Raw genomic sequence first — 18,816 nt, 5'->3', positions numbered from 1 at the left:
AATGGTAGGCCAACTCTGTTTCTCGTACTGCTCCCCCTATTTTAGTCCCAAAGGTTCTCTTACATATCTCAGTGGACACCATGATAAAGACTAAGGAAAATAATCACAATTATTAATCATGGTTGTATTATTATTACAGAAATAAAGAGACAGGCCAATTATATATATTAAGAATCTTTAAATCCAGTTAAATTCCACTAATTCTCAGTTTAACAAGGTTTAGCCCTTGTTTCTGCTCCAGGAACACATGGTCTAACCATGCAAGTGATTAACAGGAGAAACTGTTAGTATTTTACATTACAACAGCAATTTCATATCCCAATCAAATCATAACAAGAGTTTAAATCTAATCCTTTGGCTGTGACTTAGTTAACCTTCTCTCACCATCCATGTTCAAGTCTTGGGGAGCTTTTCCTTGAGTTAGTTTCTTCTTGAATATTCTCTGTTTTTCTTATCTGTCTGTGGCAGCTTGCTAGTAGAGATGGACAGGATGAGTTGTGGAGTGTTTGCTGTCAAAGCTGGGTAGCATAGGGTGTTTGCCTGTGGTGCTCACTTCAGTTTTTTATACCCTTCTCCTTCCTATTTTAATGAAATTATAGGAAAACACATCTCTTTCTGCCTTGTTTAGATGCAGAGTTGGTTGCTGTTACCCTTTCACTGGCTCCGAGCCTTGGGGGTTGGCTTAGGTGACACCTTCAGTTCTGAGTATGCAGTCTGCCTAATGAATATGCAACAGTCTTTAATTACCTTTGTTGTTCTTATGGTGGGAAAGTATCAAATAACTGTTAAAGTTAGTTTTAACTTAATTTATTGAATCCATTTTCTGAGATATTCTTTCAATTTCATTAGATTTTGACAGGAAATTAAATTCTGTTTTCAAAAAGTCCAGACACTCCTGTTCCTTATATACAAGGTTTTAATTCTCAAAACAGTCTTTAAGAATTATCTAAATTTTTATCTTTTTTTTAATAATTAAAAAATTGACTCATAACCATTTTTGGAGAGATGATTCTTGTCTTCCAGAGACTTGGGGGAGGGATTTTATGTACACTGCCAGTATTAATTAATTCCCTTTTCTGTACATAAATGGCTTCCTGCATTAGTAATTAGTTTAGCAAGGTCCTTAGATTCCATATTGGTACATCAAGTTTTTTACCATTCATATAGCAGTGATATTAGAAGCTTTGCATTTACTAACATATGCATTTCACAGAAGTGTTTGCCATTTTAACATTTAAGAAACAAACAAAAGTATAAAATATCTCTAACTACACTTGGGTTTTTTTCCTAAAGCTTTAAAACACAAGAAGGGTTTTTCTTTGGAAATAAATGGTTCACGAAACAACAAAGTATGTAAAACATTTACATTTTAGGAAACCAAATGCAGGGTGGTGTTGTCAGAACAATAAGCCCTCTTTACCTTTGGATTTATTGTTCTGACAACATCACCCTGCATTCGTTTTCCTAAAACATAAATGTTTTACATACTTTGTTGTTTCGTGAACCACACTCCTTAGAATTACAATTGTTTGTTAAACTGCTTTTAAATATTTTGTACAAAGCACAAATTTCAGTAAAAACTAGATCTTTTAAATATAGCACAAGTGAAAATAATATAAAGTTAAAGCAAGGTAAATTTTAAAACACAGCTTTTCTGAATTTCCATAAACACTCTTAGGGTCATAAAATCTTCTTAGCCATAAAGCCATGTTTATCATCCTTGGGAGCTAAAGTAGAAGCCTCCCCAAATTTCTTTGGTTAGCTTGAATATTTAAAATAATTTAGTAAACAAAAATATATGCATGTGAGGTACTTTTCTCCAAGCATCATATGTATGAAAGTAATTTAAAAATATATTGTAAGCTTCACTAAAGGCACAGGCAAGCTTAATGATAAAATTAATAATATTTTTGCATCAATATTGAGGTCTCTCCCCTACAACTATCAGCCTGGCGATATTTCATAGTTGGTTAAATAAGGTTTTAGCAATAGCTCGATGAGAGAGAGAGAGAGATTTTCCAGTGCATCTTAAGGAAGTAAATGTCTACGCTTTTTCAGTTTAAAGATGGAATCCTTTTAAATGGAGAAGTCTAGGTAAGAGCACTTCACTGCAGTGATCATGTAGGGCAGTGTTTCTCAACAACTGGTCTGTAGACCAGCGGTGGTCCCTGAGACCTCCCAGTTTAGAAAGGCAGCTAGTCCGGTCTGTGGTATCAAAAACACTAATCTAAAGCTACCATTCTAGATCTGCTGTCCCAGTTTGGTAGTAGTTAATTACTGCCCCTCACTATGGAGCGGGCGAACCCCAGTGGAATCATTGAACACTGGATACATTGTTTCTACATCAGGAAATGTTGCATTTCAGGAGAGGCATGATGTCTCTCTAACAACCAGCATAGAGGTAGTGTGTCTGCTGTGCTACCACTTATAACAGGATAGTGTACAACCCCCTTCCTTGCTCAGTCAGCCAGCTTTTTGAGGATAGCTTATGCCCAAGGCACTTGGAAGGAATACTATGCAGTTGTGCTAGTACTAGACAGGAGGGAAATCTAGGACAGGAAGCTTCTTGGTACCCTTCCACTGATTATGGAAGAGTCCTATAGACCAGTGGCTCTCAACCTTTCCAGACTACTGTACCCCTTTCAGGAGTCTGAATTGTTTTGCATGCCCCCAAGTTTCACCTCACTTAAAAATTACTTGCTTTCAAAATCAGACAAAAAAAATACAAAAATGTCACAGCACACTATTACTGAAAAATTGCTTACTTTCTCATTTATACAGACGCTCCCCGGGTTACGCAAACCCGACTTACGGAAATCCAGACTTATGGAAAAAGTTCCGTAAGCTTTTCTTTTCTTTTTTTTTGCATAATTGTTGGAGATACGTTCCCAACTTACGCAAAATTCGACTTACGCAAGGAACGGAACGCTTGTGTAAGTCGGGGAGCTTCTGTACCATATAATTCTAAAATAAATCCATTGGAATACAAATATTGTACTTACTTACATTTCAGTGTATAGTATAGCAGTATAAACAAGTCATCGTCTGTATCAAATTTTAGTTTGTACTGACTTCAGTAGTGCATTTTATGTAGCTTGCTGTAAAACAAGGCAAATATCTAGATGAATCCTAGATGAGTTGATGTACCCCCTGGAAGACGTTTTCCTATGCTCAGGGGTACATGTACCCCTGGTTGAGAACCACAGCTATAGAATGTAATAGCCACCTTATAGAATTCAATACAGAATCCTCCCCCCACCCCACACACACGAGTAGTATTCTATAGGATGTTTCAGTTTAACCTGTAGAGAGGAGATAATTCTGTATTAGTTTCTATAAATATTTTTGAGTAATTTTTATAGATCCTACTTAAGTTTCTGTAATGGTCCCTTGGTTTCATCCCTATTAAACATCATGGACCTATTACAAAAGGGGTACTTTTTCACACCTGCACGGTGCCAACCACAATCTGGCCCCAAAGGTCTGTTTGATTGGATTCAGTTTTATAAAGTTATGGGAGATCCCTTGCTAAAAGGCTACAAACTACTGGTGAAAATAGAAACAAGATCATGTCTCATCCTGGAGTGCGATCCCGAACAGTGAAGAGTTGTATCACTTCTTACCCTGTAACCCCCTGTACTGTGGCTCTCTGCCTGGGACACCCACACTCAGCAACAAGCATCATGATGATTAAGCTGCTGTTGGTTGTTCGTTTTCATTTATATCCAGTGATTATTTCAGTGTAATCATTGCATTGAAGACTGTATGCTTTAGCAAACAATTTAGATTTGCTGTGTTACTATATGCACTACGAAAGTCAAATAAAATTCAGTCTCCTGCTCTGTTTGAAAAAAAAAAAATGCATGCACTTTATGTCCATGTATTAGGCAGCTCTGGTCCAATGCTTTGGATCCTGCCTGCAATACCACAGACTTCCACTGGTCTCCACCAACCTTGGTTAACGAGTGGTAAAGTTACTCCACATTCTCTCTAGCCCCACATTGTCCCAAAACATGTGTTCTGAAATGTCCAGCCTTTTCCTGGAACAATCAGAGAAACACTAAACTTTGTTGCTCCTTGAAGAATCAGTATTCAAGAGTTTGCTTTTTTTATTGGAGTTACCAAACATTTCAGTTTAAACACAGCATTGGACTGTTTAGATTAAAAATAAAACAAGTTTATTTAATTAAGAGAGATGTAAATGAGTACAAGTATAAGGTTTAAAGTCAGAAATGGTTACAAGAGAAATAAAGATAAAACATTTTCAAGTAACTAAAACTTAACAAGCTCGACTTGGTTCTAGGTAAAATCCTCAATACACCTTTCCTTCAAGATGGCTGACCAAACTCCGATCAGGATCTAGCTCCCAAAGTCAAAGGGCTGGTACCTTTTGTCTTCTTAGATGAAAGATAACTTGGGGTTTCTTAGCCCCTCTCTTTTATAGTCCCGTGAATCTTTTGAAATTGATTCTTCTGAAGAATACCTCCAGATAAGTGTCTATCCAGCTGGAAGGTAGGCAAAATGGAGTCTGTCTTGAAGGAAGTTTCCTGATGATTCTTCCTCTGCTGGAGATGTCTACTACAATGCAAATTTTTTTAGTTCCTCCCCCCTCCACTTCAAATGAATGAACACATGATTGTCAGTTTCCTCCCCTGCTGTGATAATGTGTGGTTTGCCTCTGCCACTTGTTAGCTCGGTGAGTCTGTTTACAGTACATGTAAATACATTATCATTGTCTTTCAAAATACTATGGAAGTAACTCCCAGGGGGGGAAACCACATTTCTTTCCTAGGCTGGGGTAATTTCTGCTTGGCTGGCAAACATATGTTAAGAATTATAATTTCAGTTTATGTCCATAACTGCATCAGTTGCTTACACCTACATTACACAAAGATGTTAGTAAGCAGTGAGTCATGAGCTTTTCATTGATGCCTTGCACTACACTTACCAGGTAAATTTCATGACATTAAAGAAGCGCGGTACACATGAACTGGTTAAGCCAGCTGCTGTTCATCACCGCTATCTGGGTGCCTTTTGTCCTCTGCCTTTGGGCTGTTCTTAATATCACAGGTCATGAGCATAACAATGGCAATGCCAAGATACTACTTATAATTGACCAAAATACAAGTGTATAAATACTAAAAAGATGTCCCAAAACCTAGGATTGCGGTAAATTGACACTTGTACATTTTTAAAAAAAATTATATCAGTTGCTCACTAAATACAGCAGCCCTTAGGGCTGCTCTAAAGAGATCAGAACTAAAGGAGAACAACACCAAAAATATTAAATATGGGTATAAGCATACTTTTTAACCCCCCAAAGGATTTTAAAAGTTCTTACGGTGTACAAAGTTTCTGTAACAGATAGCAATCGCGTCATGCAATTTGTTTTGAAACATAAGGAAATTAAGCAAATAGTTTGTTCCTCATAGGCCCAGTTCTGTGAGATGCTCAGCTCCCACTGAAGCAAGTGGGTGTGGAGGATGCTCCGCACTGGATTCATAGCACTCCACACCTCATGGGAATACATCCTAATATTGTGTGTATGTTATTCATAAAGAGACTCTTACTTGAATCGGTCTTTTGTTTGTATGTCTGTGATATAAACACAGACCGTATATCAGCATGCTAGCATGCACTGCAGCTATGAAGGAGGAAGCAATAACAGAAAGCCCCTTTTGGCTTGAAGTTTCTTGTACTTATTCTTTATTCAAAAAATTTTTTTCATTTGGTGCAATTTTTTAGATCTAAAAGCGGGGCAGGGCTTGAACTGGGAAAGCTGAAGGGTTGACACGCACCCATTCTGGCTGCAACGAGTCTTGTAATCCAGCACCAACACCGGGCCACAGTTAACATTGTCTCTCCCTGTCCAGGACTTAGTTAACAAACCTTCATCATCTCTCACCCTCATGAAATCTAGACAACAGCAGTAACAGCCCTTGTCAGATTCATTATGAAACCAAAATATCCCCCCACCCCCACCCTTAAATAGGGGAAACATCATAAGGAAGCATCAGTGCTGCTCTTGCTTTTGGACAGTTTCCACAGAGGAAAAAGGAGGTGATGTTAGACTTCCATCCCTGTGCAGGGAAAGAATTTTTTATATATAAAGCACACCAAAAATACACACTAACCGGAAAACCCTGCCAAGATTGATTGTGCTTAAATCTTTCTCTCCTTCCTTCCCACCTCTCTGTCACTACTGAAATCTGACAACAGCAGCTGACGCACTGTGAACGCGTAGAATTTACTAAAAGGGGGAAAGGGACTGGTTCAGTTCAGTTCAGTTTTCCCTCTCCATCCTTCCTTATCTTTAACGTCAAGTCCTTCATCCTGGAACCATGATTAGAAAGTCTCAGAAATAAGTCAGCTGTCAAGGCTATGCAGGTAGGCAGGAAGGTCCAGTGGAGACCTGAGTTCAAGTCCCTGCTCCACCACAGACTTCCAATGTGAAGCTAGGCAAGTCACATAGTAACTTTGTTCCCCATCTGTAAAATGGGGATAGTATTTCCCTACGTCACAGGGTGTTGAGATTAAATGCATTAAAAGATTGTGAGGCAATAGAAATGGGGGCCTATAAGTACCTTAGTTGGACAGATCTCATCTCCCTGACAGGAGAGAAGATATGATGACTACTTACCCAGTATGAGCATAGATGGCAAAGTCAGGACTTCAGTTATTTTGAAGTGACTTTGACTCAGCTATGCTTGTGCTCTGTACTACGATAACTTTCCACAAACATTTGAACAATTTTGTCCATTTTTACTTATTTCTTTATTTGCTCATCAGCTATTCAAGAAAGGACTAAACCATTTGTTTTAGATTAAAAAATAAATTGTTCCCATGTTGCATGCCAAGTTTCAGCTTGAGCTTTGTAACATGTGAGCCAGCAATATATTCATTCCTAACTGATCAGAAGATATTCCAAATTCTTATGAGGAAAAGAAGGAAAACATTTCTACAATATTCTGTGATATTAAACCGTAATTTCAAAAATGGAATATATCTAACTCATGTATGTGTACAAATAAATAGAAATGTCCTTTGGCAACAAGGAGCTGTTGCCTTCATGAGATACAACACATAGTTTCGGTCCCTTATTTCTAAATTCATACTCTTCTATACTATTTTCAGGCTTATTACTATACATTAAATGTTCAAAAATAAGAACAAATGTTATTTAATTAACAAAATTATTACCAATAAATATGACACAATTAAAAATACATATTACCATGGTTATGTTTCCTCCATATTTAAGCAGAATTCCCCACTGAATTCAACTGAATTCCCTCAAATGATTACAAATAGAGGACACAGCATGGCCCCATATTTATTTTTGTAAATGATTTCTCAAGCTTATTTATTAAGCTACTCCTTTGAAATCTAAGACTTGGATCCCACACGGAGCTCTGCAGAGGCAGATCTTTGCGCCTGAATGCAGTCTCATGGAATTCAGGTGGGGCTCTACATGAGGACAGGAGTCTATCAGTGTGGAGCTCTCTGAAGGACTGGGGCCAAGCCATTAGAAAAAGATATGATGTGAAATAATGGACCTGAATCCTGGTTTAGGTTATATGGATGTAAATCAGGAGTAACTCTACCGAAGGCGATACCAATAAAGTAATCAGTAATTGTTGAATTGGTGTATAATAAATGAGATCAAAATCAATCTTTAACTGTTTTATGGGAGACACCAGGTTAAAAGTCATGGACTATATCCTGTAGCCCTTTATTCCAAATTCAGTCAAAACTCCCACTGAATTGAGTGGGAATTTTGGCTGGTTAGGGAACACAGGTTTTGACCCCTTCTAGTTCAAAGGAACTCTTTACCTGTGTTATTGGTGACCCCCTAGGTTATAAAAACTGAAGGATATTTTAAAAGCATCACTTATTTCTCCTACTTCTGCTCAATGTATGTCTGTTTCTTTGTACCTTTCAGACACTAACCTATCATTTTAACTGTCGTTCACAGCCAGTTACACTGTCTCCTTTGCTTACACTAGCAAAGTATTTCCCAAAGTGTGCTGCATACCAGGGGAGGGGGCAAATTGTTACAATCAAAGTGGGTTGACATTTAACAATACATTGCAGGGTAGGTGTGATTGGTTTCATTTTCCCGAGTGGAGCCTCAGCCTCCCAAAGTTTAGGAAAGGATGTGCTCACACAATATGGAGGAGTCTGGATTGCTTGTTTGACTGATTCTCTTCCTATCTCTCTAACCGCTCCTTCAGTGTCTCCCTTGGTGACTCTTCCTCCCCTTCCCTCTTTCTGTCACAGTCCCTTGGGGCTACGTTCTTTGCCACTTCTACCCCTTATTCCTGAGTGATCTCATCCACTCTCATAGCTTTGACTGTCATCTCCTCACATTTGACTCCCAATTCTAGCTCTCCAGCCTTGGCTTTTCCCCCTCTGTTCAGACTTGAGTTGCCCTCCTGGCCTTTAGCTCAAAGACAATAAGGCAAAAACACATTATGTTCTCTCCCAAGTGCTCCCTTCTCCACCATGGTAGAGCTCCAAACCGTATGTCAGCAGTTTTGCTTAAACCACTGTGCACCACATTTTAATGTTTGTATGTTTGTTTATTAAAAAAAAAAAAGAAAAACCATCTTGGCTGTCCATAGATTTATATCCTAGAGTAGCTGTTAAGGGAATATAATTACAGCAAGGTGGTATATTTTTTTTGTTTTGAAAGTGCAATGTTGTGCTTGATGCTCGTAGGACATTGCTTATTACCAAGCCTTATCTGCTGAACAGTTGCAGACAGAAGCTGCCAAGATTCAGCCCAGCACATCATCCACTCAGGAGTTCTATGAGCCAGGCTTAGAGTCAGCTGCCAATGCCAAACTGGATGATTTGCAGCGTTCTTGGGAAACACTGAAGAATGTGGTAAGTCCTTGAATGTAGAGGTATCAAAACTGACCTGTGGTATGTCCATTTCATAGGAGTAAAATGCAAACAACTCATTTACCTCAGAGGTGCAGCTTTACATAATACTTCTCAATGCTTTTTGGCCTAAATGCTGGCATTCATGTGGCAACAAGAACTGCCAGTCCCACATGGTATTATACCATGCTGCATATATACGATAAAGGCAGGCTGTGGCCAGAGTGAATGAGGATGATGGACTATCAGAGAACACACAAGGGCATGATTTGCATAGGTACTTCTGATTCACTACTGGTGTGGAAATAGGTGTCTGAACGGTAGATGCTGAATCTTGGAGGGAACCCTGTGGCTGAGTGTCTGCACTCAAGAGCTTAGCAGGGAGTGCATGTGGGGAAGCCCTATTCTCTCCATCACCTCCATTGGGGCTTATTATTATTTATTTGTGGCATGTAGATGCCCCAATGAGGAATTGAGGGCCCCTTTGTGCTAAGCAGTGCAATGCAAAGATAGCCCCTACCTCAAAGAATTGACACTCTAAGTCTGAGAGACAATGGGTGAACACAGCAAACAGATGGGGAACATATGATTGTGCTTGGTATGATGGCCAGTGGTCACAGTGTAATAGCTGTCCGCCCATTTTCAAGTGTTTGTAGGCAGTATGGCAAAGGTGAGTTTTGAGGAGAGATTTGTGGAGACTCTGATTCAATTAACAACTGTGCCAAAGCCAGGTTCAATATTATCCCTATTTTTGCTGGACATCCTGGCATTTACCCTACTTACTTGCACTGCGGGGGAGGGGGGGGAGGTAGGTGTGTATACATTACTTGCAGTTGGTCTATATTATGCCATTTTCCCTACTTATTTAAGCCCTACTTTTTGAAAGTCTGTTGCAAAATAAGGCCATTTGTAAGCCAGAAACTGAGTAAGTCATAAATGATGATAGCTCCCTCTAGAAACACCAACTATCATTAATGCCCAAATTCTTCTTTGGTAGTTCTGTGACTGAAGGTATACCGTTCCAAAGGAGGCTTGAGTAAAGATGGGCATGTACCATCCAAAGTGACATTCTAAGCATGCTAAGGAAAAAAAATTATTTCAGTCTGTTCTAAGCCCACAGGACTTTATTCCAACTATGAATTGAAATAACCCTGCACAAAAATCCACACATCCTGTATGGGATGGCAGAGAAAGTCCAGGGATCCTGTTTCTGAGGATATATCTACACTACATTCAGAGGTATGATGGTAGCTCATGTAGGCATACCCAGGCTAGCTTTGATCTAGCTAGTGCAGCTAAATACAGAAGTGAGGACACAGTGCCGTGGACCTTGGCACACGTGAGGAACGTGAGTACACACCCAGGGTTCCTGGCAGGTTTGTGCAGCTCACACAAAAGCCCACGCTGCCAAGTCTTCATTGCTATGTTTAGCGGCGCCAGCTGGATTAAAGCTAATGCGAGTTTGCCTACCCAAGCTGCAGTCAGGGCCGGCTCCAGGCACCAGCCCACCAAGCTTGTGCTTGGGGCGGCACCTGGAGGGGGGCAGCGCAGTGCGGTGCTCCGGCTCCGGCCACCGGGGAGAGCGGAGCCGCAGTGGGCTCACCACCCTCCCCCGGCACTCTGGCCGCCGGGGAGAGCGGAGCCCCGGCCAGCTAGCCGCCCTCCCCCCGGCGCTCCGGCTGGTCGGGGAGAGCGGCCTGCGGCCGGGCTCGGTGCCCTCCCCTGCCACACTGGCGGGGGGGGCGGCGAGAGGGGGCAGCAGGAGGCTTTTTTGCCTGGGACGGCAAAAAAGCCAGAGCCGGCCCTGGCTGCAGTCACACCTCTGATTGCAATATAGGTATATCCTGAGAAGGACTGGATCAACCTGATGTATTTATGCACAGCAGCAAAGCCCAGTTATCCAGTAATGTACAAACATAGCCCATGCTATACACTTTTCCCCGGAGTTTCACTTACGTGGTATTAATTCGAATTCTTGCTAGAGACAGAGTAGCTATTATGTGGAATGTGGAACCATGCCTGTAGCAATTTATGCACATGGCATGTTTGTGTACATACAGCCCAGAATGTGGCAGGAGAAATGTGTTTAGTTTTCACTCTTTTATTAAAATAAGGGGGGTTAGGCATAGAAACTAGAATTTGGCCAACAGTGACTAAACATCCTTAGTATGACTGTTTTGCTATATAATTTATATTCTTAAAAACTGGTATTGCAGACCAAGCTCTTGGCTTAGTGTCCCATGAAAACCATGGATGTAGGAGGGAGAAGAGAGGAATGAGCAAAAACTTACTTCAGGAGACAGAATATCTGCTTACAGCTTTCTTTCTTCTTTAGATAAGTGAAAAGCAGCGCACCCTCTATGAAGCTCTTGAACGCCAGCAGAAATACCAAGACTCACTCCAGTCCATATCCACAAAAATGGAGACCATTGAGGTGAAGCTGAATGAAAGTTTGGAACCTGGCAAGAGCCCAGAGAGCCAGATGGCTGCACATCAGGTAAAAAAAGCTAACTAGCTACAGCTTTTGTTGGATTAAATGGCTGTATTATTACTCACGGAATGCTTCACAAAAACATGCAGGCTGATCGAAACATTGCTTTAAAATGTAATTTTTTTATTTAGGAACGAGCTCCCTGCAGACTGCTCCTCCTCTTGAACTCCCCTCTGTTATGGCGATAGAACAAGATTTACAAAGTGACTCAAAAAAAAAAAAAAGAGAGAGGGGCTAGACCATTGTTTTCAGCAAAGCACAGTGTGTCAGTCAGTGCAGCATTTGGCCGTTCACAATGTTTAAATTTGCCAGTTAAGGGAAGAGAAGACTATAACTAGTTTGGGTGCATTTTAATCAGTTTCATTCTGATCTTTGGCTTGTTATAAGCACAGATGATGGTTATCTTAGGAAATGAGGCTCTGAAATAATAAGACTGTATAATAACCATTTTGTTCTGATAGCCACGCAACAGATCTTCCTCCGTGCACGTTTCTAACCTTGACACAAGTGATAAGAGCACAGGGGAAGCAAAATAATAGAGTTGAAATCTCCCATGTAGATCTCAGAGTAGGATTTTTCCCTTAGCATATACAACTTTACTGTCAGAGCAGTGGGCTATAGCAGTATTTTCATTTTTGACTCATTTTATCAGGGTTCATACTCAGCTCCTTAAAGCTTCAAATTAAAATCTGGAAAATTTCCATGCCACAGAAATCTGGATGGCCTGTGCCACCTGGAGATATTTGCACTCACAAGTGAACAAAGTCCATAGGGTAGGAGGGTAGATGATGCTAGAGAGGACGCACTTGTCCCACCCCTTCATGTGGGAAGGAGGAAGATGCAGTGTCCCACCCAGCTAGTCATTGTATTTAAAAATGGGTTCTGTTTAGCCTTTCAAAATTATTTATCCCAAGGAAAAAAATTATGGGCCTAATTATCTGCCCACATTTAATCCACCCTCCCTTTTTGTGCTCACAAAGTAATTGACATGCAGTTTGCTATTTAGACATGCCTCTGACTGGGACTGTTTATCAAATTGTTAGATATATAAATTACATAATTTGCATCCCCAAATAATTGTGGGAACAAAACTGTACATGCAGATGTGGATGCAGAAAGGTTGCAAAAATCTGGACCCAGACATTCTTCTGGGTTGCATATGTTTTCTAGCCATGCTCTGACAAAAATAACATAATAGAGAATTGAACTCCCATTGTAATGGAAAACCCTTCCAGTATGTCCTGTTAGTGAACAGTATTCAAACTGCACACTTCAGACAATTAAAACTTGACTTAACAAAATACTAGTTCAGAATGTGGCAACCTGCCTGCTTAGCAGCTACTGTAGCTGAGTGCTCCAGGTACTTCAGGAACTCCAGTCAAATACTGGATTCAGTACAAGCCCTGGTCCTGATCTCCAAAGCAATCTATGAGTTAGTATCAAGCTGTCTAAAGAGCCACCTTTCCCTTCAATGGGAGCGTTGTGCAATTAAGGAACACAGAATTTGGTTCTTTGTAATTAGAGCCCAACAAATTTTTCTGGATCTGACGCATCCATGCAGAGGGGCTGGCAAGGGGCCGTCCCCTACTGATTTGCCTGGAAGATGGGCACTAAAATGGGAATGGTAGAAGGAAGTCCCTATGCAGCATAGAGGCATCTTCTGAATGTTTGTGTCTGGGTGGATGTTTTCAGTTCCTCCTTAAAACTAAAACCCACTATAATTTTAGGTGAATTGAATTTTCTGGATGGACCCATGTCACAGCCATATTTCAAATAATATTGTCTTCTCTGTCTGCTATAGACAACCTTTTGTACAGCCTTAAATGTTTGCTGTGGAGCTCAAGCTCACTTATAAAATTTCCTACAGATTGCTAATAATTATATATTTGAAATCCACGTTTAAATTACAGGTGTAATGATCCCCAAATAAGCATAGAAATGAAAGCTCCAATCTTTCTAGCCCCTTGATCTTGAAGAGTAAAATATGATAAACTGCATTGCAGTAAGTTCTGTTTTAACACATTTGCACTCACTTGGACCACTTCCATTTTAGTTTCTTATACCAGTATATGTTTCTTTACATTTTTTTCTCAATAAGAAATTAACCAATTTGTCTGTCTGCTTCTACCTTGAATAGGCTTTGATGGATGAGATTCTGATGTTACAAGATGAAATCAGTGAGCTTCAAACATCATTAGCAGAGGAACTGGTGTCAGAATCACTGGACACAGATGCTGCTGATCAGTTGGCTTTGCAGTCCACGCTCACTGTCCTGGCAGAGAGAATGGCCACTATTAGAATGAAAGCTTCAGGAAAACGACAACTGCTAGAGGTACACGAGAACTTTGAAAGGATTTTTTGTTTCTTGCCCCACATTTCTGATTTTGAAAACTGCTTTTAGCATATTTAAATAGACATTTAAGATATTTTTTCTTCCAAAGACTTCAGTTGCTGCAACATTCCACTCTGCTGATATCACAATGTGTACTTCAGTGTATGTAAAATGCTACACGAGAGATCTTGTGCTACTGTACTCTTCTCTGGGTTTTTGCCATGTTGATAATTGTTTTTACTTTCCTCTTACCACCTGACCACCCAGCTTCTATCCTGATTGATCCTCTGTTCCTCCTTCCCTTCTATTTTAGGTAATTCTCCCCAAACTTTAGTTCAGCTTCAGTCTGATTTCAGTTTTTCATTCTTTCACATTGAGAAACTTGCCACAAACATCCCATTAACCAAAGTGCCAGCCTGGTTCCCACCATAATCACAGTACTAGATATTTCTGTTTCCCTCCCATTAGCCAAAGCAACACACAGAGATCCTTTTACTCTTAGGCAATCCTCCCCTGTACCTGCTAATCAAAGGACCAACTTTATTCTTTCTGTCCCTTCTGCCTCCTCTGTGTATTAACTTCAGTATCAGCCAATTTCTCTTCTCTCATTTTTAGAAAAACTCCCCATTCACCAAGCAGAATTTCCACAAACATCCGCCCCTTTGACTCCTCACACTTCAAGTTGCTCTGAAAAAATTGCAATATAAGGTTGCAAATTTATTGTTCCTCAGTGACTTCCAGTTCAGAGCTGGCAGCCCTGAAACGTCACTCTAGGATATTGGTGGCAAACAATGTTGTTTCCAGCTCACATATCACCACCAGTAATAAAAAATTTTCAGGCTTTAAAAGCCTGACCCTTGGCTACACATGCCCATCCCTATTGTCTTCATGGGATCTTCAAAGGAGTTGTACATGTTAACTGGGGGGCAAAATGTAACTCTGTAGTTGGAAGCAGTAAACTGTAATTTTTATCATTACATAAGCAGGTATGATTTTTAATACCAACAGAAAGCAGAACTATTGTGTAATAAGGTGACATTCTTAGTCACTGTTCAGAGTAGAACCACATTTTAAGGAATTATTAGCCAATCACCCTTAAATACTCCCAGTTAAATGAACACTGGACCAACCCCATTTTTGCTTTCTTCTGACTTTCCCTTCCACAAAGGAAATGCTCCTCAAACCTTGTTTAATTTTTTTTAGCAATTCAGTCCCTAATCGCAGTCCCTGAACACTCCGTTCAGTGGTCAAGCATAAATTTTTTTAATTCGCCTTAGTTAATACTTAATTAGTTCAGTATTTAGTGTTCCCTAGATATTATACTTAACTCAGGAGAAGTAAAATAAAGTAAATGCTACACATACTGAGATAGTATTATCTAAGGCAGGGGCAGGCAAACTTTTTGGTCTGAGGGCCGCATCAGGTTTCGTAAATTGTATGGAGGGCCAGTTAGGAAAGGGGGTCGTGACCCGGCCCCCACCTCCTATCTGCCCCCTCCCCTGGACTCTTACCCCATTCAACCTCCCCTGTTCCCTGACGGCCCCTCTGGGACCCCTGCCCTATCCACACACCCCCGCTTCCTGTCCCCCGACGGCCCCCCAGACCCCTGCCCCATCCAACCCCTCCTCTCATTCCTGACGGCCCCCTCGGGACCCCTTCCCCATCCAACAACCCCTGACTGCTCCTGGAACCCCTGCCCTGACTGCTCCCTGCCGCCCCATCCAACCCCCCCTCCTTCCTGACTGCCCCCTGGGACCCTGCCCCCATTCAACCCCCTGTTTCCCCCCTGACCACCATCCAAACCCCCGCCCCCTGATCACTACCCTGCCTTCTATCCAATCCCCCCTGCCCCCTTACCGCGCTGCCTGGAGCACCAGTGGCTGGCAGCACTACAGCCGCGCTGCCCGGCTGGAGCCAAGCCACGCTGCTGCCGCCATGCAGCACAGACTGGTCAGGCCAGCTCTGTAGCTGCGCTGCCCCAGGAGCTCACAGCCCCACGCCCAGAACATTGCGCTGGCGGTGGAGCGAGCGAGCTGAGGCTGCGGGGAAGGGGGAACAGTGGGGGAGGGGCTGGGGGCAAGCCTCCCAGGCCAGGAGCCCAGGAGCCGGGCAGGACGGTCCCACGGGCCAGATGTGGCCCACGGGCTGTACTTTGCCCATCCCTGATCGAAGGTGATACTAGAATGTTTTAAGGACAAGGACTTTACATATCTTACACAGTAGGGTTACCATATTTTGTGCCTCCAAATGGAGGACACTCCACGGCCCACGGCCCCGCCCCCAGCCCCGCCCACACCCCTGCCCAACCCCGCCCCCTCCCCAAAGTCTCCGCCCCTTCCCCTGCTTCCCGCGAATATTTGATTCGCGGGAAGCCTGAAGCAGGTAAGGGGGGTGTGGGGGGAGGAGGCGCGGCCCAGGCTGGCCCCCCGGCGTTTCCAGCCTGGGTCAGCTCGGGCCCTGGGGTGCCGGCCCCGGCCGACCACCCCCGGCCCGCCCAGCACTGCCGGCCCCCGGCGGCCCGGCGCACCCCCCGGCTCCCGGCCCCGCGGCCCCGGCTCCCCGCCGGCCCGGCTGACCCGGCTCCCCGCCGGCCGGGGTCCCCGCCGGCCCGGCTGACCCGGCTCCCCGCCGGCCCGGCTCCCTGCCGGCCGGGGTCCCCGCCGGCCCGGCTGACCCGGCTCCCCGCCGGCCCGCCTCCCCGCGGGCCCGGCTGACCCGGCTCCCCGCCGGCCAGGGTCCCCGGCTCCCCGCCGGCCCGGCTGACCCGGCTCCCCGCCGGCCGGGGTCCCCGCCGGCCCGGCTGACCCGGCTCCCCGCCGGCCGGGGTCCCCGCCGGCCCGGCTCCCCGCGGGCCCGGCTGACCCGGCTCCCCACCGGCCCGGCTGACCCGGCTCCCCACCGGCCCGGCCGACCCGGCTCCCCGCCGGCCGGGGTCCCCGCGGGCCCGGCCGACCCGGCTCCCCGCCGGCCGGGGTCCCCGCGGGCCCGGCCGACCCGGCTCCCCGCCGGCCGGGGTCCCCGCGGGCCCGGCCGGCCCGGCTCCCCGCCGGCCGGGGTCCCCGCGGGCCCGGCCGGCCCGGCTCCCCGCCGGCCGGGGTCCCCGCGGGCCCGGCCGGCCCGGCTCCCCGCCGGCCGGGGTCCCCGCGGGCCCGGCCGGCCCGGCTCCCCGCCGGCCGGGGTCCCCGCGGGCCCGGCCGGCCCGGCTCCCCGCCGGCCGGGGTCCCCGCGGGCCGGCTGGCCCGGCTCCCCGCCGGCCCGGCTCGCCCGGCTCCCCGCCGGCCCGGCTGACCTCCCGATTTTCCGGACATGCCCGGCTTTTGGGGATTTCCCCCCGGACGGGGATTTGAGCCCCCAAAAGCTGGACATGTCCGGGAAAATCCGGACGTATGGTAACCCTATACACAGGAGTCCAGCTAACCAAGCTGGAAGTTAAGGGATGGAGTGAAAACTGAGGAACAAAACAGTTTGAAAGAAATGGCATTAATACACTGTTCTATTTATGTTGAGTTTTGCAATAAATTGTGTACATGCTTTTTTCAGTTAGCAGGAAGATGGGCCCTTCCATTTTTCTGACTACTGACTTTAACAGAATTAGTTTAAGGCCTTGAAGGCATTTTTAATTTTTTACTAACTGCGTACATTCAGAAATGTTGCGGAGTTTTGCAGATAAGAGAATGCAATCACATTATGAATCTGGCTACAGTCTTTCACATCAGATTACTTTAAATACTGAAGGTTTGGTTCTGTTCTGTGTTGTGCTGTGTCATTTGACATGTTTATACCGCAATCAGAGGTGTGTGTGATTGTAGCACACTCACAAAAGAAATACTCAGACAAGCTTTACGTGAACCAGCATGGCTAAAAATAGCAATGTAGATGCAGTGGCACAGACTTAAGTGTGAGCTATACAAGCATGCCCAGGACCCTAGATACTCACGTTGCTAGCTCATCTTGCTGCATCTTCGCTGCTATTTTTAGCCATGCTAGCGTGGGTACATCTACCCATGCAGCAGTCACACCTCAGATTGCCACACAGACATATCCTAAAAGGCAGAGCACAGAACTCACAGCCCAGGGGGAGGGGAGAGGAGGCTAACATGGCTTCCTAATCCTGGTCTGCTCTGGAACCCCCAGCATAATTTAGCCCAGGGACCCTGTCTAAATTATGGCAGCTCCTGGGGCTGCCCTGTGTGTAGTAGTGCTGAGTGCTGCAGTTGCACCCTCGGCACACCTCCTGCGACCCCAGGACTTGAAAAAGAGTCCTTAGGAGGCAGCCTTTGGACTCTCCACAGTGCCTGAACTGGGAGAATCCTCTCAGCCAGAACCAGGGCTCTTAGGACCCTTTTATGTACCATAAAGGTCCTGGAACAAGAATGAGGACCTCCCTCTGTATAGCTTGCATTGTGTAGCACTGGGCTGTATGTTTGCTTGATTGCATTTAGGAGATCATAGCAAATAAATAAAAAGAGGCAAGTGGTTATGACTGATTTTACATAAATGCAAGGCCAAATACTGCTCTGTTATACTAGAATATTGATTTTATAGAGAGCAAATTTATCCCCCGGTATGAATCCAGTCATTATTTCCAGTCCTGTTTGTACCTACTGAAGAACATCAGTATGTTACTGTGTAATATTTCACAGGCTTAGCCAATGTAGGGTATTATTGCTCTTGTCTTCTGCTATTTTTTCTTCTTATTGTACAGAAAGCAAGCTCTACCTACATCCGTGAGGAATATAAATATAGAAATATTTTTAGAGCGCTGTGATATACAGATTGTACTGCCATGAGTGTGGGATGTCCATGTTACTCCACATGTGGAAGTAACTAACAAGTAAACCAGAACTTTAATAGTGTTAAATTCAGTGTTCTCTGGCTGAGATACTTAACCAACTACAGAATTCTTTCAACAGTCCTGCCATGTAATTAATCTTCTTTAAGATAAAATTAACAAGATAAACATCTAGAAAACTACCCAGATCCTTAACATACGCTGTGTCTAGTATTTGCCTAGCCCCAATAGAACCTGATCCATAACCCAATTAATTCAACGGAAAGATTCCCATTCACTTCAGTTGGCTTTGGCTCATATCTATAGAGAGGAAGT

At 44.0% G+C, this 18,816-nt stretch overlaps 1 protein-coding gene across 21 annotated transcripts in view; it reads left to right on the top strand.

Annotated features, from left to right (window-relative positions):
• SYNE1 (spectrin repeat containing nuclear envelope protein 1) overlaps window positions 1-18,816 on the top strand; it is a 488,794-nt gene that overhangs the window by 337,790 nt on the left and 132,188 nt on the right. For 19 of the 21 annotated variants that reach the window (XR_010599728.1, XR_002889944.3, XR_010599727.1 and 16 more), the window contains 3 exons: window positions 8,722-8,889; window positions 11,222-11,383; window positions 13,515-13,709. Coding sequence is in view for 18 of the 21 variants with exons in the window: in XM_065588833.1 (XP_065444905.1) it covers window positions 8,722-8,889; window positions 11,222-11,383; window positions 13,515-13,709 (525 nt within the window). In the remaining 3 variants the exon portion in view is untranslated. The remainder of the gene's footprint in view (window positions 1-8,721; window positions 8,890-11,221; window positions 11,384-13,514; window positions 13,710-18,816) is intronic. The other 2 variants (XM_065588835.1, XM_008177515.4) reach the window with 1 other exon arrangement.

Source organism: Chrysemys picta, chromosome 3 (assembly GCF_011386835.1).
Source record: "Chrysemys picta bellii isolate R12L10 chromosome 3, ASM1138683v2, whole genome shotgun sequence".
Taxonomy (NCBI): Eukaryota; Metazoa; Chordata; order Testudines; family Emydidae; genus Chrysemys; species Chrysemys picta.
The sequence above is the reverse complement of the archived record's forward strand: the minus strand, read 5'-3'. Positions and strand labels throughout refer to the sequence as shown.